The sequence below is a fragment of the Melozone crissalis genome, unplaced genomic scaffold (genome assembly GCF_028551555.1).
Source record: "Melozone crissalis strain CALT ecotype California unplaced genomic scaffold, PUWL_Pcris_2 ptg000034l_1, whole genome shotgun sequence".
Taxonomy (NCBI): domain Eukaryota; kingdom Metazoa; phylum Chordata; class Aves; order Passeriformes; family Passerellidae; genus Melozone; species Melozone crissalis.
In genome coordinates this window covers 10,447,649-10,472,810 of record NW_026535812.1, presented here as the reverse complement: position 1 = coordinate 10,472,810, position 25,162 = coordinate 10,447,649, and the positions used below count along the sequence as shown (strand labels likewise).

The 25,162-nt window shown below is 37.4% G+C and overlaps 1 protein-coding gene across 1 annotated transcript in view; it reads left to right on the top strand.

Annotated features, from left to right (window-relative positions):
* The window catches only part of COL4A4 (collagen type IV alpha 4 chain), a 61,567-nt gene that overhangs the window by 12,458 nt on the left and 23,947 nt on the right, over positions 1 to 25,162 (top strand). The window contains exons 5-25 of the mRNA XM_054282580.1: positions 870 to 914; positions 2,571 to 2,687; positions 5,061 to 5,129; positions 5,355 to 5,390; positions 6,123 to 6,185; positions 6,616 to 6,651; positions 6,819 to 6,860; positions 7,784 to 7,864; positions 9,238 to 9,291; positions 10,420 to 10,479; positions 11,092 to 11,136; positions 12,151 to 12,204; positions 16,178 to 16,247; positions 17,713 to 17,817; positions 18,432 to 18,596; positions 19,166 to 19,258; positions 19,586 to 19,749; positions 21,865 to 21,937; positions 23,211 to 23,317; positions 23,670 to 23,853; positions 24,409 to 24,477. Of these exons, the coding sequence (XP_054138555.1) occupies positions 870 to 914; positions 2,571 to 2,687; positions 5,061 to 5,129; positions 5,355 to 5,390; positions 6,123 to 6,185; positions 6,616 to 6,651; positions 6,819 to 6,860; positions 7,784 to 7,864; positions 9,238 to 9,291; positions 10,420 to 10,479; positions 11,092 to 11,136; positions 12,151 to 12,204; positions 16,178 to 16,247; positions 17,713 to 17,817; positions 18,432 to 18,596; positions 19,166 to 19,258; positions 19,586 to 19,749; positions 21,865 to 21,937; positions 23,211 to 23,317; positions 23,670 to 23,853; positions 24,409 to 24,477 (1,732 nt within the window). The remainder of the gene's footprint in view (positions 1 to 869; positions 915 to 2,570; positions 2,688 to 5,060; positions 5,130 to 5,354; positions 5,391 to 6,122; positions 6,186 to 6,615; positions 6,652 to 6,818; positions 6,861 to 7,783; positions 7,865 to 9,237; positions 9,292 to 10,419; positions 10,480 to 11,091; positions 11,137 to 12,150; positions 12,205 to 16,177; positions 16,248 to 17,712; positions 17,818 to 18,431; positions 18,597 to 19,165; positions 19,259 to 19,585; positions 19,750 to 21,864; positions 21,938 to 23,210; positions 23,318 to 23,669; positions 23,854 to 24,408; positions 24,478 to 25,162) is intronic.

Below are 25,162 nucleotides of genomic sequence, written 5' to 3'. Positions count from 1 at the left end.
AGACAGCTCTTTTAGGTATATACAGTGTGTAATGTTAAATGTTTATAAGCGAAACAGAAACTGAATGACCAAAAAAGCATTTGCCAAACTATACTATTGCTCACACAAAATTCTCACAGAAGTTAATTACAGATAGTTAATTATTGAAAAAATATTTCAGTAGATTTTCGTTTTGCTGTGGATTGCAGAATTAGAATTGTCAGAAGATGTAAAAGATGGTGGACAGACTCTGATTGTCACATACCAAATCATCCTCCTTAATCTCAAAGAATGTGAAGAAATGGGGAGCTGGAGGGAGCAGCATAGTGCTTTTAAAAATGCTGCACTAAACAGAGATTTATTACCACTTAGAGAGTATAAACTGCAGAGTATAATCTGCAGTTCAGATTAATATCTTTCATATCTGTACAATCCCTGGCCCTTGGTACTTCATATTAGTTTTAATAGTCTAATTTGACTGATCTCAGAATGAAATCACTAATGTCAGTATCTAGCACACCTGAAATGTAAATGCTGTAACAAAAATTTTATCAAAACAGGAATAGGATTGTTAAATTATTTACAGAAATATTTTATAAGTTACAGGTAACTTCCTGTTCTGTCAGTTTATAATCTTTGGAGTATGAATAGCTATTGAGTATTAGGTGTTTGTACCACCTGTTACATGGGTAACTGTGGGCACTACTCTTCTGCTAGGCCTGTAGAAGTTTTTTTCAGATACTTAATTTCTGAAAATTATGGCTTTTGATTCATATTTTAAACAAGACTGATTTTTTGTTTCTTGCTCTATAGTAGCACATATTCTTGTTTTTCATTCTTTTTAAGTAATAATCTCATCAACTTTGTTTTTTCATATCACCTGTTTTTAGGGCCCAACCGGAGTTCCAGGATTTCCTGGTTTAGATGGTGTTCCTGTACGTATTAAACAAATATTTCTTTGTAAAAATTACAGATCCCATAAATTCATAGCAAGTCCTCTAACATTTCTCTCAGAGAGCTACATGTTTTGAAAAAAAATGTAAAATAACTAATTTAACTTCAACTGTGTTTCCTATTGATAACAAGCACCACCAAATCCCCAAGAGGTAAGTACAGAATTTTCAAGCAGGAGTGGGGCAGTGAAGGCAGAGACTGCCACTAGGCTTAAAAGCAGAGTATGTCTTCTCTCAGGTTCTATAATACACTTGTTTGCTTGTAGTTTGCTTGGTTAATTTTTAACATCTCTGAGAATATCTCAAACAATGCACTGTTTTTTGTTCAAACATTCTGATTTTTGCTTGTAGTCCTTTTGCAGGAAGAAACTCAACTGCTGAGTCCAGTAATTTTAACCTGAATAGGGACTGAATAAGCAAATTGGGTCCTAAATATGTCTTTATAAACATGTGATAATGTACTTTTATTAATGTCTTTTTCAATGTGAAAATTGGTGAAATACTATCTTAGATAATGCATTTTTTAAAATATTGTGCTAGAACTGAATTCTTGTGATGCTACCAGTTTCATGTGGATCAAACAGAGTTTAAATGCTGAGTTTTGAAAGTAAAAACAGAACCAAAAGCTGAGTGGGTGTTGTAGCATCTGTTTGTCAGCTGTCCACATTTGACAGTGGGACTGTTGCCAAAATGTCTGGGTAGTGCAGAGGTCACAAGCCCAAAATTTGGCACAAAAAGAGGAAGTGTTCCCAAGAAATGTATATTTTTTTTGCAAAGAATGTTCATTTGAAAACAGTGTCCACAAATTAGACTGAAGAATTTACAGACAAGAAGAAGGTAGAATTGACAAAAATGTTTCAGGTAAATGACCAGGATACTCTCTTAATGATTTTTCACACTTCTCCCCCCAAAAAAATTTTTGTGTCAAAATTAATATTTTGTCATTACAAAAATCTTTAATTCTGTGCAATTTTTTTTCTCCAACAGGATAATAATTCCAAGAAAATCTCATTGTTTTATTGCCCAAGTCCTAATTTTTAGTAGAACTAATCCGTATTTGCACACTGGTTAGTTATTACTAGGTTAGAAAAACTACAGTCTCTGTAATTTCTGTGTGCCTGGGTCAAGCTATGTCCTCTTTTTACTTGTTTTATCCTAACAATTAAAAAGCATGAAGTTGCTTGAAATTATTATTTTTTCTTTTTTGGTTTTTGTGGGGGTTTTTTGTGGGTTTTTTTGTGGGTTTTTTCTGCTTTATAGCTGTAGTGGATCTAGTGCTGTCCGAATCACCAGTGCACCCAGTAGAATTATTTACTCATTTTCTGCTGTGAGATATGGATCAGGAGGAGGGCAAAACAGGCTCAAAACTTTTAAGGGTATAAAGAAAAGTTTATGAACAGAATTAAAAGAAAAATAAACAAAATACTTACCTCATTTGTTCTACCCTACAAAAAATCTATTCAGAATAAAAGACATTTCTAATGCAAAAGAATATGAAACCAGCACCACTGTAAAGGTCATCAGAGGTCATCTCATTCACATCTGAGATATATTTATTTCTGAACTGTTCTGTTAATTTAAAAAGTAATTTCCCATTAATCATGGTGTATTTCTCATCAAGATTAAACTGTCTTTCAGGGCCTCCCAGGAAGGGAAGGACCCAGAGGGAAGCATGGTTTGGACGGCTGCAATGGCTCGAGGGGAGACCCAGGATTCCCAGGAGAAAGCGGTTATATGGGACCAAGAGGTCCTTATGTATGTGAGAGGCATTCCCACTGTGCATGCTCATTTCCCCTCCAAGCCAACAGCTCTTAAAAGGACTCTTAGACTGTGGCATCAGCTTTACAGTGCTGCACAGGGAATTCCCAGGAATTCTTACTCACTTCTTAATGGGAGTAAAGCACTGCCCTAACAGATGAAGCTTGAAAGTGAAATAAGCTTCTATATACTTGAAGTACATATGGCTGCCTTGAGAGTTAAATTCTGTCTTGTTTCCCCAGAATTGCCACTCCAGCTGAAAAGGAGTAGCTTGAAACCCCCTTAGCATTCATTAGTACTTGAAATTTCTTAAAAGCATTACTGGTTGGGACTTACATGAGATGACTTAGAAATAAGTGGAAGGTTCAACAAGGCTAAATCCTGTTTCACTCTAAGATTTGGTACCACTTTTTTACACATATGTGCTCTGTGCACTCCTAGTCTTGCTTAGACATGTATCTGTATTTGCAGAGATCGTTCCACAGTTTAAAAGTTTGAAATTAGCACTTTAATATTTGTTTACTTTTTCTGGTAAAATGGAAGGCACTTTAAAATTGTTTAAGTAGCTGTGTTAGCAGTACTCAACTGCTGAAAATAAAAAGATTCTTGTCATTAAGCTACAGTAATTTATTTCTGTAGTTCCAAAGAAATTTTACTCAAGAGTTCTAGTCACCAGTCTTTGATTTATTGTGAAAACAAGTTTTAGTTCTGAATGAATAAGAGCTGATTAGTTGATCTACCAGCTTCCCTGAAATTTTTTAAGTAACACAATAAAAACAACTGCACTTTACATGAAAAATCAAATGTGTTTAGTGAGAGCTAAATAAAATGCTGAGTTCAGCCATTAGAAAAATGTGGAGAGGATGCAAGAGTGTAATGATGTTATCAAAGATTATAACAATTAGAATAAAATACACTTTCATGCTATGAAAGACACAACATTGTAAACTTACTAATAACCTCATTTGTAATACCTCTGCAAGTAACTTGTTACTTCTGCTGAAACTCTAATTTCACGTGTATTTTCTTATGTACTACGGTCTTCAAAATAGAGTTTTACTTTTTTGTAATTAGACAAGTGGCATAAAGGAAAAAAGGAACATGGGACAGCAAAAATCCTACCAATTTCAGGAGTCTGCTCTTTGGAAAGCCTAGAAAAGTATTTGCATCCTACAAGAACTGGGAGACACAATAGGCATGTAGCCTTGGATTGCATACTAAAATTCCAGTGCAAATTCATTTGGCTACCCAGAAAAACAACACACAGTAACCATATTTCCCTGTGTGCTAGAATGCTCTTCCAACCTCTCTATGCAGATTGCCTATTTTTAAATTGATTTCTTGCACCAGGTACTAACTTGACTGTACATTACAGCCAACATTTTTATTTAATTCTTATTTATAACATTGTCCTGTACCATTTTATTTAACACCATGTACATATGGTTTTAATAAATTGGCTTTACTTCATTGACCTTGTTGGAAATAAAGTAATTTCTATCTGTAAGGCCTTACCTAAGTCATATAGAAGATAAACTCAATCTAACAAAAATGTTTTATTATAAAAGAGACCACGTGTAAAATAACTAAAGATAAAAACAACTTTTGATTTGTTTACTGTGTTCCCTAACAGCTGTTGTTTACCTGTAAATTGTATCCAATCTACTGTAGCTATATCCAGCTGCAGACAGCTGTAATTCTTCCTTTTATTGTACCATTCCAGGGAGAGATACCTTCCTTGTTTCATTCTGACTGCAGGATTTGAACAGACAGTTTAAGATATCATGAACACTGTACCAGTACAGTTTTAAAGTGGTTGACAGTGTCCCATTTTATTGAACTCAGTATTCAGGTGGTTAACTTAGTTAAATTATATCCACTGTACTCGGATTTCAAATGGAAAAACTTCAGAAATAACAATTCAACATTCAAAATATTGAATATATGCATCTAATACAGTCCATACTTTTATTTTTTTATCTGTATGCAGTATCACTTTAAATTCTTCTGAATCACACAATGAACTTTCATGGAAGGCAGAGGGCTAGTACTTAAAACCACTGCCTCCCTGAAAGAAACAGAAAGCATATTGATAGTAAGGGCAAGATTTGTGAAGATTGTAGAATATTGAAGGACTCAAAGGCTAAGGAGCACCTAAACAGAGCAGGAGTCCAGAAGCTGTGGGAACCTGGTTTGCTCAACTGTACAGAAGGCTTTTTTAGATAAAGTGATCATTCATGATCCTAGTGGATTACCCTGTGATATAGGGGCACCAGAAAGTCACAGTCTGAGAAGTTATCATACATTCTCCATGGAAATGTATGATATCAGTAAGTAGACCATGTTTTAAAAGACTCTTTTTCTTTAAAGGGAATTCCAGGGCAAAAAGGAGAAAAAGGAAATTCAGTGTATATTTTACATTTTGGAAAAGGACTTCCGGTAAGTATCTGATTGTGAAAAAAATAATCTATTTCTAGGAAAACATGTATGCTAAATGTAATTGTTCCATTACTCCTCACTAGCTATAAAACTTAGTGGGAAAAAAAAAATTAAAAACCCGTATACAACTCTAACAGCTAGTTTATGATCTTAATATCTGTAAAGTTAGAAAACACCCACAAGACAGCTTGAACTGATTAATTTGCTAAATGATTGTCTTTACAGGGAGAGAGAGGTGATCCTGGACCGCCTGGCCTGCCTGTAAGTACAGTCAGTGGGTTCTAGAACTGCTTTTTGTCTTGAAGATCTTCCATTTTTTCTCCTTAGTATGGTAAGAAATATTGGGGTTTCTCTCTGCCTGCCTTAAATAGCAAAATTCCAGAATAAAGTCTGAGAAACATCAAGTCTGTATAGTTTGTTCCTATGGCTAGTTCGTGTTGGCTGAAAGAGAATAGAAACAGACCATCCTCCCTGCATTAGCTGTATGTGGAGCAGCTGTTGCCCTGGTATTCACAGAATATTTTCTCTGTGAACTTCAAGATGTGAAATCTTCTGCTTCAGTATCTGATGGGTCTCCCAAGAATAAGTAGCACTCTGTGATATTCCAGCCATAAGAACATGAAAGAAGAAGAGAGAGTTTAAATTTGTTGCCGAATCACATTCTTGGTGGCTTTGGGTTCCTCTTGTTATACCCTTCAAAAAGGCATTCACTGATGAATTGTATCAAGTCCCTACACCATAGCACAACTGCTGACAAAGAGAACTCTCAATGCATTAATAACATAGAACTGTGCCTTGTCCAGTATTACCCAGAAGCTGCTGCTGGGCTGCTCTAGTCACAGGGAGATTTCAGGCATGGTGTCAGCTTTAGGCTGTGGGTGGAATCCAGTGGCCAGTAGGCTGAGTCCAAGGTGGTTTAGAGCGGCTGGGTTTGTGTAGGAAAGGGCAAGTTCTTTCTATGTTCACAAAAAGACCTTTTTCAATCTTTTCCAGGGACCCAGGGGCTCAAGAGGTACAACGGGCCCATCTGGATACCCAGGCCATCCAGGCTTGCCTGTAAGATCCCCACAGTTATACAGCCTTCCCTTAGGATATGCATTCATTCTTGTCTACCCATTTTAGAACTTGCCTTAATGTGAGTCAAAGCCTAAAAGTAATTTTTGAGGCAGGTAATAAGCTTTACCTTATGAGTTTGGAAGTTGAGGAATATACTGTTCCTTCCCATGTCTGTGTGAACATGTTTCATCCTGGCAGTCTGTGGTCATGGAGAAATGCTCCTAGTGCTCTCTTTTTCCAAGACCACCTGTGGGAGACAGGAAAGGGGGAAACCAGAGGTCAGCCAAAGCAGTGACCAAGTGAAGTAAATTGCACTTTGGAATAGATAAAAGAGAAAATTCTGCCTCTAGGTCCTACGAGCAAGAGGAAATAATTTTCAAAACCTGTCTCTAAATCAGACATACTGACTTGTCTTCATTCTCTTTTAAAGGGTGTTCCAGGTTACCCTGGTTTGCCAGGTGAACAGGTAGGTAATAACTTCTGAAGCTGTTAGTAAAATAATAATTTATACAAGTATTTGAAATGTTCCTTTTGTTTATTTTTTATCAAGTTTTTCAAAAGAATTACTTGATTGAACTCTAATGTTAATATTTTCTGATCATGCTGAAACTGTGTACATTCTTTATCAATTAGGGAAATCCAGGAATTGGAGTGGATGGACAAAAGGGGGAGCCGGTAAGAAAACAAATAATATTAAATATATTATTGCTGTAGAGTTAGAAGAATACTAGAGTCTTGTTGAATTCCCTGGAACCCATTCATTTGTGGCATTGTGTCCTGCTCATCACATTAGAACAGAAGAAGTTATTGAATCAATTAATTCTGAGCAGAAGGAATTCCTTCAGTGAGCTGCATTCAGGAATCAAGCACATTCTGAAGATTTTGAAAAGCAACCATCAGTGTTACTTAATGTTCATATACATTCTGAACAGACACTGCCTAGGTAATCACAACAGTATTTGTGATTACTTAGTGGTGGGCTGGACCAGATCAGTCCCTGAATCTCATCTCTTGCTAAGTGCAGAACAGATGTCAAGGAAAGGGTGTAAGAAGCACATGATAACAGTTCTTTACCAGTCTCCACCTATATTAGCATATTCAGGATATATAGGACAAATGTGGAATATTTGAAATTTCTTCTATGAATTGATCCAATCAGTTCTTAGAATTTGTGTAAGTATCTAACATAGACAACTTTCCACAACAAATCAATAATTTCATTTCACATTCACAAAGTCTTGTGCTCAGACGCTTTGGTCTAGAATATGAGAGACTGTATGTACACATAAGAGATTTGACAGTCCTGTAACTGCTATCTCCACAGCAGATTTGGAGCAGGAGCCAGGCATTCTCATTTATTTCCTTAGCTGTAGCATAATTTTTAATGAGTCAGGAGAATAGGAGATTAGATTGCCAACCTTACTCATCTGGGCAGATGTAAAGAGGCTTACAGATCTCAGTGCAAACCTTTATCTGCAGGTAATTAGTACATTTTCAGTGAGTACAGAAATATGTAGTGCTGTGGTACAACAGGAAAACAAGCTGAGTGTCATTGAAATGCTGCATGGACATCTCTGCTGTTGTTTTGGCTTCCACAGGGTGACATTGGACTGCCTGGGCCGCCTGGGTCACCACTGTTAGTTGGACCTCCTGGAGCTCAGCTGTTCAAAGGACAAAAGGTGTTAATTTGTCATCATATTTAACAGTGCTCAACTTGGCAAGTACAATCCTGTGATGTAATTTTTGCAAGGATGGCATAAGATATACCTATCTTTCTGTAAGAAACCACCAGCTGCAGCAGAATCCTCTGTTCAGCATCCTTCCTACAAGCTTTCAGGAGGGGACACCCCATGTGTACTTTAGCTCATGTTCTGGAGGGAAGACTGTCTTGATGCAGAAAGGAGATACTGCCCTTGCTTTAGTGTTCTTCAGTTTTTGTCACTGCAAATCATGTTTCAGGCATCTTGGCAAATTTGATTACTTTGCTATTGAATCCCTTTGTGGCTCTTCACTAATACTTTACTTGTTTAATACAATATAAATTTTGCATATCACTGGCAACTGTACTCCAATCTACAGTTTTGAACCAACCTTAAGCCTTCTAGGGTGCTCTTTTTAATATAAAAACTTAGTGTGATTTTGTTGTCAATTTTTATTGCAAGTTTTATCACAGAATAATGGAATCATCTGGGTTGGGTGAGTCCTTAAAGATCAGCTAGTCCCAACCCCCTGCCATGGGCAGGGACACCTTCCACTAGACCAGGTTGTTCAAAGCCTCATCCAAACTGGCCTTGAACATTTCCAAGAATGGGACATCCACAACTTTCCTGAACAACTTCTACTTCTTCAAGATCATACCTACCATAGCCACAGCTGAGTGGCTTGGAACATTAGAATGTTTGTAACCCATGTTTTTTTAAAACAAAAACTATGTTACAGAGCCCTATATTGTTACAGAGTCCTCTGCATCCTCAAGTCAGATTTCCTCAAATACACAAATGAAAAGGTGAAGTTGGCATTGCCAGCTCCTTGCAGCCTCAACTCAGGGAACCAGTAGATTTCACATGTTAGACCTTGACTTTGATCATGCAAACAGCTGCTATATAAGTGTATGAAGAGAGAGAAAGGACCAAAAGAACCTCCATAAACTCCCCATGTTGCTGGGAAGTGGGACATTTGCTGCTCTACAACACAACACAATCATGGCTGTGTAAGCAGCCATTCAGACTGGGGCTGTGCTCAAAAGTGAAGATTTATGCTTGTGAGCACTTGCATCAAGTACTTGCATCAAACCAAGAAGAGCAGCAAATTAAAAGATCTATCCATCTCCCTCCACAGTCATTATGCTGGTCTGACAGCATTAACAGAAATAAAGATAAGTACATAAATGTTTTTCTTCCTTTTCTTTTGTCTAGGACACATAAAGAAATACACCCAGTGCTTAAAAACATACCGTTTAACACTTCTAATTCAGACTAGGACTTTAAAAATTAAACAGCACATAGGCATATCCTGCATATTAATATACACAAAAACTTTCCTTTATACATAGGGCCAAAAAGGATTACCTGGGGTAACAGGATACAGAGGGCCACGTGGACCCAAAGTAAGTAATGGGACTTTTTTTTCCCATGGTGCTGGCAAAGTCCTTGTGTGGTTATTATGTTAAACTTCTAAAGCACAGCATTTTTTGCTGTGAAATTTAATCACTGCCTAAATCAGTGTGAAAGCAAAAATATTTAAAACCCTTTGGAAGATCTTTCTGAGTCCGTTTTATACATACCTATTCAGTGTTGCCTGGTAGCAAAAAAATCAGTGTTGTTGCCAGTTGTGCTGTTGAGATAATGGATTGGAACTGTGAAGAAAATACAAGTACAGATTATTTTTATTTCCTCAAGAAGAGAAACAGAGATGATCTGAATGTGTTCTTAGTGGGGCATGATGTATATTTACCACAGAAGGTTGAGGGAAGACTTTAACTTGACATTGTGGAGAGCCCCAAGGGTCAGAGTCACCTGTTTGGAGAGAGGGTTGCTTTTTACTGTCTATTCTACATTTTCTTTGCTTTCTGTCAACATGATCAATTTAAACATTGAGGTGCCAGAAGAGGAAAATCCATAGGCAGGAAGCTGCCAGATCTCAGAAAAAAAAGAGGAAATTGGAGACAAAAGAATGACTCTAGTTTATGTTAAAAACTTATTTAGCTTTGTAGTAGAAGAGAAGAAATGAGAAGCATGAACATCAGCTTTCTGAGGTGTAAGTTTGGCACTTTTTCAGAAGTTCATTTTCCATCATAAAAACCACTGTTACTTGGCACTGGAAAAGAGAACAAAGCTAATCTTTTTCTTTAATATTTACATTGAAAAAAAACGGCTTTATATGCACACTCCAGTACTATTTGTCTATGTAGATGATAATACATACACTTGTAATTCATAAGCAGGAGCAGAGAAATCAACTGAAGCAGCTCAACAATGCCAAAAGCTTTAGGAAAAATATATACAAATTCAACTGCTGAAATAATATGAAGCTTAGAGAAGAGACCAGAGCAGGTTCCTCAGATACCTGGAGCTACTTAGGCACTGCTGGGGATGCTGTGCAAAGTCAGCCCCAGCGACTGAACCTCACAAGTGAAACAAGATCCATCTATGTAATGTATACATGCACAAAAATTAAAATGCATGGCACACTTCACTGAGCATCTTGGTTAAAAAAACTATTTTGACTACTCTAGGGCATACTTGGGAGAGGAGAAAAAGGTGAAAAGGGCCTTCCTGGATTCCCTGGATTGCGGGTAAGAAAGTTGCACAATAAATTATATCATAAATTCAGTATAATTAGGCAGTTCAAGTTTGCAATTTCAAGAAAGACTTTAAGGATTTTTTGAACTAATCTGTCATGCCTCCTGTATAGAATATTTAGAAGACTTGCCCTGGGATTTACCCTGTCTCAGACTTAAACATAAGCTCATACAGACTTTCCTTGGAAAGAAAGTAAATCTGTAGGGTTATCCTCTAAATATTTGGAGCAGCACAAATCTGCCCTGGAACAGCACAGTACTAACACAGTAATTTTAATGTTCTCCATACGTGTTGATGGCAGTTTTTCACAGCAACTTTACTTGTGCTGGATTTGCCTAACAGTGCTGAAGTGGAGCAGCATTCCACTACTGTGCTTTATGCAATATGGTAAAAAAATTAAGTGAAAACTTGACTGGTTTGCTTTGGTCTATAGCTCTAATTCTTGTCCATTTCTCACAGAAACTATTTGCAAAAGCTTTTCAAAGTTTTTGGAAGATATCCCAAGTAATATTTAGCTATTAACATTAACTATCAGCAGTTCTGAATAGGTTTAATTTTAAACAAGTTTTTACTGTTTTAGCTTACAGTCTACTTGCTTTTATTAGGGTCATCCTGGTTCTTATGGACCTGCAGGTTCTCCTGGAATGAAGGTATGAAGGCAGAAAGTATCAGAAGTTCCCTGAACAGTGAGATCAATGAGATTTTGTTTTCTGTGGATTTGTGCAGATTTGGAATTTCCACATACTTCACAGAGCAGATTGCATTCCTTCTTTTCTGTTCTGCTACCTGTTGCCACAGAAGCTGCATGGACTCTGTGTCTTTGAATTTCTGCCACTCTGAAATTTGGCTGAAATTTGCTAATGGAATCTGAAGTTGCAAGGAGGAGGAAAAGTCAGTGGGACACACAAACAGCATAATAGAAAAGTTATGCAGCATGTTAACTTTGTTTTTTATGGTGACATTGTTTGTGTAATTTTGTGGTGCATGCATGTTTTGTTCACGTTTCTGGCTTGAGAAATTCCAGTGATGCTAAGTCTGCTAAATTTTACTTGTGAACTTACAGCATCTTACTGGAATAAAGAACAATAGATGTATGTATATAGATCTATATTTTGCCCAACTCTAGTTAAGATAGTGATCATGCTGTTCATAAATCACATTGATGTATAAATATTTGCCTCTAGAGTTATGTTCCAGGTGACTGTTTTATCTGCAAAAATACTTTTCACTTTGTTTTTTACTCCTGCCTACCTAAAGACTTTGAGTACTGCCTGGATGAGTATATTAGAAAATCATAAAAAGAGAAGAGAGCTGATGTGCAGCTGCTTTCCATGCAGTAGTTTAAGAGAATCATTCAGCAAGCAGCAAACCAATTTCAGCTGTATTAAGCAGACAGTCTATCAGAGACTGCTGGTATGTATTCCAGCTAATTCTGTGCCCCAGCTTCACTGAATCTGCTGAGCACTGTCTGAATAACCTGGCAATACAGGCTGTGAATTTTCCATCACAGGAGAGTCTGTGAAACACCACCTCCTGTACAAACCCAGTGAATTCTCTGGACACAATTATAACATGACAGTACTGTATAGCTGCCTTACTGGGTTTTATTCAATTAATTATGTCTTAACAGATTAATCAAATTGTATTTATCTGATCCTTTCCAGGGTGAAACAGGATTTGCTGGTTTTCCTGGACAACCTGGCTATCCAGGCATTCAGGTAAAAAATGTGACACATTCACACCCCACTCCCCTCTGTGCCAATATTTCCTGCCAAATGTACCCACTTATCAGACCATTTCCCTTTATACAATCATAATTTCTGTAAATGCTTACTATTTTCATGATTGTTATAGTTATTCATCACCATGGTAGTAAATAGCAATGTAAGAAAACATTCCTAGCTGGTACAGGTGAGAGTGGAAATTCTATCTTACATACCATAGGAATTGTTAATCCAAATAGTTACCTGTAAGTATACCAGGATAGCTACCTAATCCATGAATTATAGTACTCTGCAAGGTATTCACAGCTGAGCTGCATTCCCCAGGGAGGTATGGGAGGTAAAGGAAGCTCTTATTTAATTAATAGTATGGTCCTATAAACGAGGATGAAAACGAGGATGAAAACCAAATGAGGTGGCAAGATTCCATTCAGATGGGCCTGTTTGCATGATTTCCCAAAATCTCTTGGCATGATTTATCGAAATCTCTTGGCATGTTTTCAGTCTGTTCACTTAAACAATTGTTCCAAGATGTTTACCAGAATGGTAAGGATGTGGACTCCTTCACACCAGCTATGTTTAAACATTTCCTACTTTGGCTCACTTTGATGACACTGTCTTTTATTTTATAATACCTGCTGCTTTCCACTAGGGATTAGAAGTATAGGTGTCACAGCCCAGGGCTAAGCAGTAAAAGAGGAAAATATTTAAAGTGTGGAAAAGATGCTTAAAACAATTTCAGAAGACCCAGGTGTCAGTCTAGTGACATTTCAGGACAGAACTTTATGGAATTTTCTTCTGCAGGCTGCAGAACAAATGAAATTCTGATTACTGGATCATGTTGTAATTCTGAACAACACCAAAGACTTGAATGAAAGGAACTATCATATTTTCTAAAGCACACTCAGAAGAAAAAAGCAGTTCTGGATGCTACCCTAGAGGGAGCAAGGCAGCAGTGAGTCTAGCCAGGGGGGAAGGCCTGGAGTCCTGGGATAGGGTCCAAATGGTCAACAGTGTATGAGCAAGAGGAGAAGAGAAATGCTGCAATGCAGAAGGTGGGTGACAGAATCATCAGTAGAGACACCAAGGTTGAAAAAGCTCATCAAAGTTATTGTCACAGTACAGAGGACAAAAACATTACTGCAGAAAGAGTGATGCTAATGAACTTGGCTTAAATATTCTGGAATACAAAAGTCAAGGAGTATTTATTTTCCTCTGAAATAATTGTTTTTGAAAACTGCATATAAGCCAGTAAATTTTCTTCAAGAGATTTGCACAAAAATCACCTCTGTTATAAACTAAAGATTAAGATTGGAACATGCTCTACATAATCTGTGGTGACACAAAAAAGTGAACTGTGGCTGGTGCAAATTTTTCATAAGTAGTATACAGCTAAAAACACAGTTGAAAGTACATAAATATAAAGCAACAGACAGCTTTTCAAAGCATGTTTACAAATGAGAAATGACAAAGACATAAAGTAAATAAGTACAACAAAAACATCTGGCTTAGTCACAGACTTACTTTCAAAGTCAGGAGAATGCCAGGAGAATGCTAGACCAGCTTCTTCAGCCAAGATTTTGATTATATGGTCATACCCTGGGAAAAAAAAATTCCCACAGATGTTACTTTTCCATCCCCTTTGGCTGTTATCAACTTCACAACACAGTGATATAATTTAGATACTAATTAAACTGAAACATTGCATATCAGATTTAAACAGAAAATTCATTGCAGTCCAATACTCCCAAAATCTAGAATCAAATCTTAAGTGTTTTGTTGTTAAAAAGTTTTCACCCTGATGTACGTATTGTTTTAACTCAGGGTCTCATTAACACACTTGAGACAAATTATGTTATAGACAGAATAGTGCATTCCTCAGACTCCATTGATTAGCCCACAGCCTGAGTAGCCATCAGTTAACACTACAAACAGTAAACAAAAACATGATTAATTGTTGGTAGGTTGTGCCAGGGAAATGGTTGAAGTCCTGTAGTAATGAATCAGAAAGATGAAATTACAATTACTAGTGCCCGGAGCAAAAGAAATCAAATCAATTACAGGCACAACTTAATAAAAAAAGGGTAACTACTACAGATAGGCAAAATACTGAGTGATTGCACAGATGCTGTAGTTTTGATTGGGAAACCATTGGAGAAATCTGATTATTCCTGAAAGGAGCAGACCTATCCAGACTGCATCAGCCATTTAGCTGCCCTCACCAGCTGTTGCTTATGATCCACTAAAAATCACATGGACCGAAGGAACAAGAATATGATTATAACTTCTGCTGGGAATAGCCTGTCCTTGTGTAGATTTTTATGAAACAAACATATTCATAGAAAATCTAAGATGCATTCAGGTTTAAGGTGAATGCAACTCAGAAAAAAAACCCCAGTTGCATTGGAAGTAGAGTTCCTCTTTTAAAAGAGTGGACTTGAAGGAATTGTTGCCATAGCTTTTGATGCCTAAGCCTGGATGCTGGCAACATAATTTTTTTAGAATAAACTGTCAGCAAGCTGAGTTTCCTAAAGTTTTTATGGGAAGAGAAAACAGTATCGGTCAACAAAATAATCTAAAGAGATCTATGCCATTGTGTGGGGGTGTACCAATGGTGAAAACACAGCAAATAGGCAGCTTCCAGCCAGAGAGGGTCATTAGCCCTAACAGCCTAAAACCAGATTTTCAGAGACCACAACTAGAATTGGTCTTTATTACTTGAGATACCAAAACCAGACATGTTTGACATTGGCTCATTACTCTTCATTTCTTTCTTGTGTTCTGGTTGTGTCATTTAAAAATCAGCCTGAAAATTATATAAGACTTGGGCCAAATACATCTATTATACAAATCTTTATTTAATAATCATTAAATTAATTTTAAAGCTCAAAATCCTTTCTAAATTTATCAGAGGAGGAAAAATACTAGTTTTACCTTTTCTTTCCTGCCACACAGAAGGCTCTTCTGTGTCATTAGAGAAGACAAATTTATGTTCCTGTTTAAAAGAACCAAAGATGACACAAGGATATTTTTTCATTTTGCAAGATACCATCAAAGGAAACAGGCCAGAGATCATGAGGGCAGCAGTCAGTAACAGAGCTGTCTAACTACTGCAGAGATATCATTAAAAAAAAAAAAGTCAAGAGAGAGGCATAGAGGCCTTGTTTTCACTTGTGTAAGAATGGGTATGCAGTTCTCCTTGTCTGTGTCCTAAAAGGCCCTGGAGTCCACTCTGGGAATGCAGCCTCACTCTGCAGTTCCCACATTGACATTCTTCTTTTCTTAGTTTCCATTTGCTGAAAAAGGAGAGCTCATTTCTAATCTACAAAGCAAAAGGTCTAATACAATTTGCCACATAAAAGACTTCCCTAAAGTCCACTTCACTTGCAATTCTAAGTAGCAAAATCCAAGTTAATTTAGAAAACCTCCAAGCAGAAGTGATTTTCCTCACCATTAGTAAACACTTTCATGTTTCCCTAATGCAGATGTTTTAAACTTCTTGTAAGAGCTTTGAGTATCTCTTACCATTGATAATAGCTGTTAGACAGTGAAACTTTCTCTATGCTTATTTGTCATAGAAGTAATTTCCTAATCCTGATATAGCATTTCTGTAATTTTTAATTACACATTGGTTGTTAAATCAAAATTTCTCAATTAAATGGATACTGATTTCCTGTAGTTGAGTCATATTTACAATAAATGAATGAAATAAAATACAGCAGTCACATGTTCTGAGGAGTCAAATAGATATGTGTGATGGCTATATTACTGTTCAGCCACTGGTATCCTGAAAGATAATGATTATTTTAAATATTTTTGCTTGGTTTTAAATGCTGCAAAGTGTCAAAATCAAGTTTTCTGGACCCTGTGTATCACATCCTTACCTATCTCCCCACTGTTGAAATATTCGGTTACATTGTAGTACACCATATATTTGTATATAAAAAAAATGATTGTTGGACTCTTACAGGGGGATCCAGGAGAAAAAGGGCCCCCAGGTCCTCCTGGAGCTGTTGGAACTCCACTGCTTCCTATAAAAGGTTATATCTATTTTTGACTAGTCTTTGTGCTGTATAAAGTGCAGGATCTGTTTTGCGAAGGCGTGTGAAAGTGGTCACTAGGGGTGCAGGGGACAGAACCCTAAAATACTCCCAGTGGCCACAGGCCACCCCCCTGTTTGTGGGTTCAGCCACATTTTGTGTTTGTCTTGCTGGTCTTCCTGGAACTACGTTATCACACAAGTGTCACATTAAATGTTTGTTTGGGAGAAAGATCTTTGTGCATACAGTCACAACTAGATCTGAAGGACTCTCTCGTTCTTGGACCTAAGCATAGCTACAAAAAATCAATGAAAAATAAGCCTGTGCTGGTTAATGGACAGCAAATAAGAACACCTGCCTTCCCATTGTCATTTAGGATTCCTGATTTTAGTACTGCCACAACACACAGATTTTAGACTACAATCAAGTTTCCTGTTTGCAGGGGAAAAAACCTGGGACTACTACTCCCAACAGAATACCTGTCAATTTATTACAGGCTGGGTTTTAATGGCCCAGCTCCCTTTATCCCCATTTTACTCATGTAATGGGTGAAAAGATGTGTGAAAATTCTTATTTCATAGCAGGAATCAGTGGGGAACAGCCAGGTCTGCTGCCTGCAAGGTTGTGCTTTTGCATGTAATACTTGAAGAGTTTGTCTTGTGAGAATATTTCAACAGAGAGCTCATAATAACTTGTATTGTCTAGTACAGCACTAGAAATTTCTTGTGATCACAGAAGTAAGTTACAACAAAACCCCAGTTCAGCAGAACCCCCCATGACATAGGGGCCTTATCCTGAAATAAATTAATTTTTTTCCACAGACTACCATGCCCAGCCCATACAACAAACCCCAGGCTTAATATCTCAAGTAACATTCAGTCATGTACATGGTGTGAGTGGATACAATCTTCAGAGAAAGAGGCCTTTAGAACAATAGAGAGTAGAACTGCTGCCCATATTTTATTTTTTCCAATTTAATGAAGCTATTTGCATCTGATTCAGATTTTCTTTATCAGTATGTAATTGTAATTTTAAATTTTATTATTTGTAGCAATTTTGAAAATATACTTTTAAGAATTTGAATAATTTCAACTAAGGTGATCCTGAAATTACATCCCTGTGTGTACTGCCAAAGCACATAACATGAAATCCATATTTATTTTAAATGCTACACGTGTTTATTTTAGCCAAACATTTCTCTCATCATTTTGTAATACATAGCACAAAGATACTTCTACAAAGTGATGAAGAGTTAAAAATGTGCTTATGAAACGGGCTGAAATCCATAGAAAAATAACCAAATCCTCCCACCTTAAAATTAAATTGTTACACATTTTAAAATGCTTCATAAATTATTTTACTCTTGTGCAGTTTCCAAATTATAATTTTGGTTGCAGCATAAATTAGATTTAAGCTGTCAATTCCATAAGGTGTTCAACTCACATGTTTCTGTAATTCTCTGTAGGTCCACGAGGAGATCCTGGATTTCCAGGTCCTGTTGGTGAAATGGGGTCAGTTGGACCAATTGGTCCTTCAGGCCTTCTAGGAAGACCAGGATATGATGGAACAAGTAAGAGAAGTAGAGGATAAATGTGAACTAACCATCAGAAGGAAAGAAAGCAGCTGAAAGAAAACTACTCTTTGGTCTTGTTTGATGCAAGTCACCAACTCTAAAGACTGTTCAGTAAAACTATTAACTCAGCACTTAATAGCCAGAAAAAGAAACAAATTATCCAAGTAGGATAATTAGGAATGACTAGACAAGGAACAGAAGACAAAGGAGACTAGAACATTAAGAATTACTAGAAAAGGAACAGAAGACAAAGGAGAATGCTACCATGGTAAATCAATGGTATTACTGTGTCTGGAGTGCTGTGCTTAAAATGTCTGCTCTCCATCCCAAAAAGACATAAAGGGATGTGCTGAGGATGACTTTGCTCTGTATGAGGAGCTGGAGTAACTGGGATGTCTGCAAAAGAGATAATGGAGGGAAGGAGGAAGAGAAGCATTTGAAGGTCTATAGCAGGAACCTCTTTTCTAGTGGATCCTGAAAAACCCAAGGATTTGGATTCAACATTAGTTGTATAGAAGCTATTCTTCAGAGCAGTCCTGAATGGTCTGGAGTTTCCTCCTTGATATCTCACATTAATGCTGTGTGGGCTGTTTACCTTTCTTTTTTTTCAGGTCTTCCTGGCCTGCCAGGAGTAAGTGGGGCACCAGGACCTCAAGGTTTTCAAGGGGACCCTGGTTTGCCTGGAACAGGTGAATTAATCCCAGGAAGACCGGGATTTCCTGGACCACCCGGCCTGCCAGGGCAGCCAGGAAGACAAGGCTTACCTGGACTACCCAGTAGGTTCAATAGCAATTCATATAACAGAAATAGAATTCTGCAGATTAATAGATCCATTGCTTTTGTTGGTGCTACAAATACAGAGAAGTGAAAAGTGCATTTTGACAGCTATTTCCAAGTTTTCATGGGATGTTGAAACCATATCTTTCCTATTAGCTTTTGATCAGTGAGATTTCAAGATTTTCATAGTTTTCTGGGTGGTTTAAACCCACAAAAGTAACACAGATATTGAAATTAAGCTTTAAAAGTGCTTTGGTCTGATAGACCATTTTCTAACTGTTCAAGTTAAAAATACAGAGGTGGAAACTCAAATCTGCATCCTTTAGGAAAGAAAAAAGTAAAGTTTTAAGTAGAAAAAAATAACAGTGGCAATGAGAGGCAATGTGTCAACATCAACTCTAGCCATACCGTCTGTTGCAGTATAATCTATAAGCAACAGCCTGTAAAGCATTTAATAAATCTCTAACTTCTTATGTAAGAATAACAAGAGAAGGGAGAGGACACATGACGTAAACTGGGGAAACAGTAAACCTGACTTATACTGGCTGGAAAATTTGTTTTTTCAAAGGTGTAATCTGTACTGACAGAGGGATCCCTGGAGAACCTGGACCAAAAGGTCAGATTGGCCTTCCAGGAAGAAAAGGGGCAAAAGGAGAGAAGGGTAAGCTGGATAACAACAGTTTGAACATGAAACCTTTGCCAGGAGTGTCAAATCTAAATGTGCAAGAAGTTCATGGTAACTTGGAGGTTTAGGTCCATCAAAATACAGAGTTACTGTTGGCACTGGGGCTTCTTAATCAGCAGAGTCCTGTTAGTGCAGAGTTACTCAGCACTGTAAAGGGAGACACAATCCTCTCCTGGTGAGATAACATGAGATAAAATGGTCTAAATGTGGTGCACTACTCACACAGAAAAGAAATAGGACAGCATTATTTTTTGTGTGATAATTTTTCAGCTGTTTCAATGTAATTTTGACATTTTCATGCAGGAAGTCAAGGCCTCTGCTCATGTAGTGCTGGTCCTCCTGGTGCCCGTGGTGTGCAAGGACCTGCAGGTACTCCAGGAAGGAAAGGACAAATGGGATCCCCAGGAAGACACGGAGAAAAGGGTGACCCCGGCTTATCTGGTGCAGTGGGATCACCAGGGCTCCCTGTGAGTGATTCTCATGAGCTTCACTAAACAACATCAAGCTTCCTCTCAACTCAGCAGGCATTTAAGCAGAATGGTGGAGAAAGTGCCCTGGAACACTATCTGGAACTTTTATCTGCTTTAGCTTAATACAGTCTAGTGAAACAAGCTTTTACTTTTGGAGTAGACTTACTTTCTTTAATGTGCTTCATATAGTTTATCTTAGTCCCCAGAGTGAGAGTAATTCAAAACACCACTTAATCTAACTGCCTTAGGAAAACAGTATATGATAATTTATTGGTCTTGCTGTGATTTTGATCTACTTCTTCTGGTCTGACACATGGAATGTACATCCAGGATGCTGCATGCCAAAATAATGTCAAATAGAAGGTTTTTTTAATACATTTTCTTGTGTGTGAGAGGTTTTTCTTTGAAAATATAGGTAGATATGCCCTGCTTTATAACCTGCATTATGGCTTGGTTTTTGGGCTGTTTTGAGGGGCATGTTTAGAGGGGGTTTTGTGCCTATTTTTTTTGTTCTTGGTTGATTTTTGTTTTATTTTTTTTGAGATTCAGGTTTGTTTTAATAGCAGAACTGTTTGCTCACATAAGGAATTGCTTAAAAGTTTCCAGAACATGTTCTTTCAAAAGAAAAAAAGCAAACAAATCCATTGTGAGTGTGAGAGAAGGAGGTGGAAGGGCTCTTAGTCAAGTTCCAATCGTTTCATTAGAGGAGAGATTTACATTTGCCCTCTTTTTTTCTTAAAACCCTATAACCTGAGTGGTGTATGTGAGATTCTGCTGTTTTTGTTACTTTTGAGAGTATGTTTTAGCCCTTGTGGCTCTGAAGTAAGGCTTGAAGCCTTGTCTGAATTTTGCTGTTCTTAGGTTACTTAATTGAGAAACAAGGACAAAGTACTCACTTTGGAAGGAAATAACTCACTTCAGTACAGAAGTGCTTTGGTCTAATGGACCATTTTTCTGCTTTTTTTTCTTTCCAAATCCTTCATTTTCTTTTCAGACACTAATAGCTCAATACTGTCTACTTGAAGATCTAGACATTGTAACAAATAGTCACTTCTAGTTTCAGATACACATTTTTCAGAAGTCTGCTCCCTGATTTGAAATTGTCAATCACATTATAAACTGGTTTTGCTCCACCTATTTTTAAAGGAAAGATTTTGAGTAACAGAGGAAGCTACCTAAATAATACCCCAGTTTTGTACCTTAGTGGCCTTTTACTTCTGTGTAAATTTCACATGGTTGTCTTAATCCATATATACTGTTTCAAGATCAAACCTTGACAAAAGATTATATGAATAGTGCACCCTGCTTGGACAGCTGAAAACAAAAATCAGCATAAAAATATAGAAAAGTATTTATTTTGCCCTCTAAACCTCTGAAGCCATATATTCATCTAAGAATATAATGTACCTAACTAGATGAAATTTTTTTTGTTGGCTTTGTGGGTTTTCATTCAAAAAAAAAAGCATCACTTACTTCCTGCGGTGTTCAGTTCTGGGAGGACAGCCTCATCCAGCAGTCACCACTCTCCAGATTCCCTTCCTCAGTGGGTTGAAGTCTGCAGTGGGAAGAGTTAATGAATCATTTGTCTCTTGATATTCTTACATTTGCAGTGCCACATCTGTGCAGCTGTGGGCCCAGTACTCTGGCATTACAATTTCTTTCAGTTGTTGTAGTGGTTTTGGTTTGCCAATTTGAGATTTCCCGGGGTTTGTTCATCTTTAACATGTGTCCACAGAGGCATGTTCAACTTTTAAGTGGTTTAGCAAAGTGTCAATATTCAAAATAGGTCAGTGATTGGTATGGAGGAAGCTCTCAGCAGCTCCTCTCAGAAAATCATTTCTGTTGGTGGCTTCTTCCCTCCTCACCAAACATCAATTAATGCAAAACCAGCGCAGTTGTGCATTTGTGCACATGGCAGAGTCAGCCTGAAAAGACCATGTGCCATTCACACTCCTCTTTTTGACCATCAAAAGAGACCAGTGCATCCCTTTGGTTACTTTAATTGGTCTTTTTTGGTGAAACCATGCAAGAGATAGATACCTAATTTTCCCTTCAATTCCCACTTTGATTCCTTGCTGGAGATAACTGACAACTCTTTTCTTTGTCAATAAGGGGACTCCTGGTTCTGCTGGACAGCCTGGGGAAAAAGGAGAGAAGGGTGATCCAGGAAGAGTTAGAATAAAAGGTAAACACACATTTTACTGTTAACCTTTTTGTTTTCCTATACAATATCTAGGCAATAGTGTAAGCAAAACATGAATTTACCCTTTACTAAATCCATTGGCTCAGTAAGTCACTGAAACCTAGAGGGCATATATATCCAAACTGCTCTCTTGGTACCATCTCTTCATGCTAAACACAAGATCAGCACAGTGTTTTATGGTTTTTTTTCTCTATAGTTGAGCCATAAAGCAGTTTTAACAGCATGCTATTAATGCAAACAAATGACTTTTCGTGTCATGCATTTGATAATTGGGGTCTTCCAGAGGTCTGTACAGCAAAGACTAAGCAGAATACAAATACTGTGAAATAATGAAGAAATATTATTGAACAGAAGCCACCTACTGAACAGCCCTATACCAATATCATAGCTGTTATCTCATATTAGGCCACCAACATCTTTCTTGGGAAAACTTCAGGCTCAATGACTATTCAGATTCCTCTCTTATTTCTAAAAATTACTCTTGACCAGGCATTGAAGAGAAACAATAGGCCACCAGTTGCACAACTGGAATTCTTGTAATTAAATAGATCAAAACCTCTCCACAGTTATGGTTGTGATTTGTAAAGGCAAAAGAAAAAGAGAACAATAAACTGCAGCAATCTGATGGCAAAGCCTAGTTAGAAAGGCTAAAATAGTTATTCACAGAAGATTGTCCTTTTTATTGTTTATAAAAAGTTAGCTTTGGATGCCTGTGGGTTTTTTTACAGATGTTGGAATAGAGGAAAACATTTGCTTTTATTTGCAAAGGATTTCTTGACACAGCAGAAAGAATCTTTGTGTTAGAATAGTTTTGCTGTCCTTGATGCAAAAGTTACTTTCTCATAAGTATTGGTGCAAGAAAATCCATGGGGGAAAAACCAAAAACCTTTGGGGAATATTGATGTAAATATTCTGTATCATATGGCACAGCTATATCCTGACTTCACTGAAATCAAGAATAAATCTGTGACATGTTTCAATAGTGAAATATTTTAACTCTATGTATAGCACAGACAAAAGCCACATTCCTGTGGTGCCTGTGAACATCTCTTTTACAGAGACCAAGTTGTTCCATCAGGTATCCAACTACAAACTGCCTTCCTGAGCCTAAAATGCCTCATAAAGGAATGTGAATTCAAGGACTGGGAATTATCATGGAGATAGGATCAACGGTTACCCAGCATTTCTTTAAGGAGAAATACCTCCTCCCCCTAAAATTACTGCAAATATCTTTTTCCCCAAAAAATATTTTAAGGATTGAAGGGTGAAAGAGGACCTACTGGGCTTCCAGGATTTCCAGGCCAAAGAGGTCTTGATGGCAGAGATGGAGAACTAGGATTGCCAGGGGAAAAAGGAGCTGAGGTATGTTTGACTTCCCCAGACTTTTTCCATTCCAATTAACATATTATCTTATGAAAGATTATGAAAGTTTTTATGCATTAAAAAATTCATTTCTTGTAAGTATTACTGTTTATTTTGGTATTCCTGATGATAATCTCTGCGTATACTGTGTGCCAATATTACAGGGTCAGGAAATAAAAAATACACAAACCCCTTTGTTCCTGTTGCCTTTGAATATTTAAAAATACTAATGCCATCCATGTGGTCTTTCCATTGTGAAAGTGTTTCTCCAGATAATTCTCTAACTGGTTTTTTATAATCAAAGAGAGGAGAGAAATTAGCTCTTGTTACTTACTGAGAATTTATATTTCAGGGCGATTCTGGAGTAGCAATTCCGGGTGATAAAGGATTCCCTGGGCTCCCGGGACCTCCTGGGGTAAAAGGCCAGATGGGATTGCCTGGCTTGGGGCTTCCTGGCACTCCAGGAGCCAGAGGTAGCCCTGGAGACTTTGGTGATATGGGTAATGTTGGGCCACCTGGTCCAAAAGGCCAGAAAGGTAATTTTGAATGTTTATGTTAAGAATGAAATAGCAAAATACATGTTTGGATGTTTGGTGGCATCCATCATGGTTTAATATGTATTATATATTATAGTGCTATTAATTTAGAGTAAAAATAATATTAATGTTTAGGAAAACACAATTTATACTTAAAGCTTGTCCTGGTTTTCTTGGTTATAAAAATGCCTAGCAAAAAAAACACCTACGCTGATAGCTGTAGATAGAATTTAAAAGAAAATATTATTTCTTTCTTGCAACAGAGAGCACTGTAAAACAAGTTGCCATGACAATTTAAAAAAACTTTGTCTTTAAAAAATACAACTGTATTACAGCAATTTGGAATATCACCAATGTTTGATAGGAAGTATCAAGAAAAATATATTTTAAGATTCCCCATCAAGACTTCAGTAATATGGAAATAACAATGTGCATCACCAGTCACTGCACATTTGCACATGTGGTTGGGTAGTTCCCCAGAAATATTACAGTAAGTGCTCAGACTCCAGTTAATCTAAAGTGAAATAGGCCAGTTTCTTCTCCCTCTTGCTTCAGGTGAAACTGTCTGCATTACATCACCATATCCTGGAAATCCAGGTCCCCCGGGTTTTAAAGGTGTTCAAGGTATGTTTATGCATAGAAGAATTTTTGATCTATACTGAAATGGAGTTTTAAGTTGCTAATTAAAGAAAAGAGGCTATCCTAAAAAGCTACACTATTCTAGTTTTTCAACAAAATACGTGTTTCAAAATGTAAAACTGCAAATACACAGGAATGTAGTCTCTAATAGAATCAAGGGCCAGACAGCTGCCATTTGCACCATCAGCAGGTGTACAGTCAGCCTCCATGGAAATAATTAAATCAAGGTAGCTTCAAACTCTGTCCTGCCTCAATGAAAATGCATGAGAGAGTCTGAAAAATATGGCTGGAGTTGGGTAAGGCCTAGAGTATGTACATCTCCATACCAGGAGAAAGAGGTGTGCAAGGCAAAGATATGCTGCAAGTCTGTAATTTCTAAAAATGTATTGCTCATGGCAACTTGCAATTGAGCCCTAATATCTCAATACTTATCATCATTACTTCAACTTATCCAATTTAAATTCAAAGAACTCACCCAGGAACTGGCCAAGTGTTGCTTGTGATCGGCTCCAAGACATTTGAAATATCCAAGCAAATTAGAAGAAATGGAGAGAGTGGATTTTCAAGCTGTGGAATATGGTGTTACACAGCTCCCTGACATCAGTATTGTGGGTGGGAACAAAAATTTATACAGTCATGAGTGTACTGAGCTCATCCGCACCATTCCAGA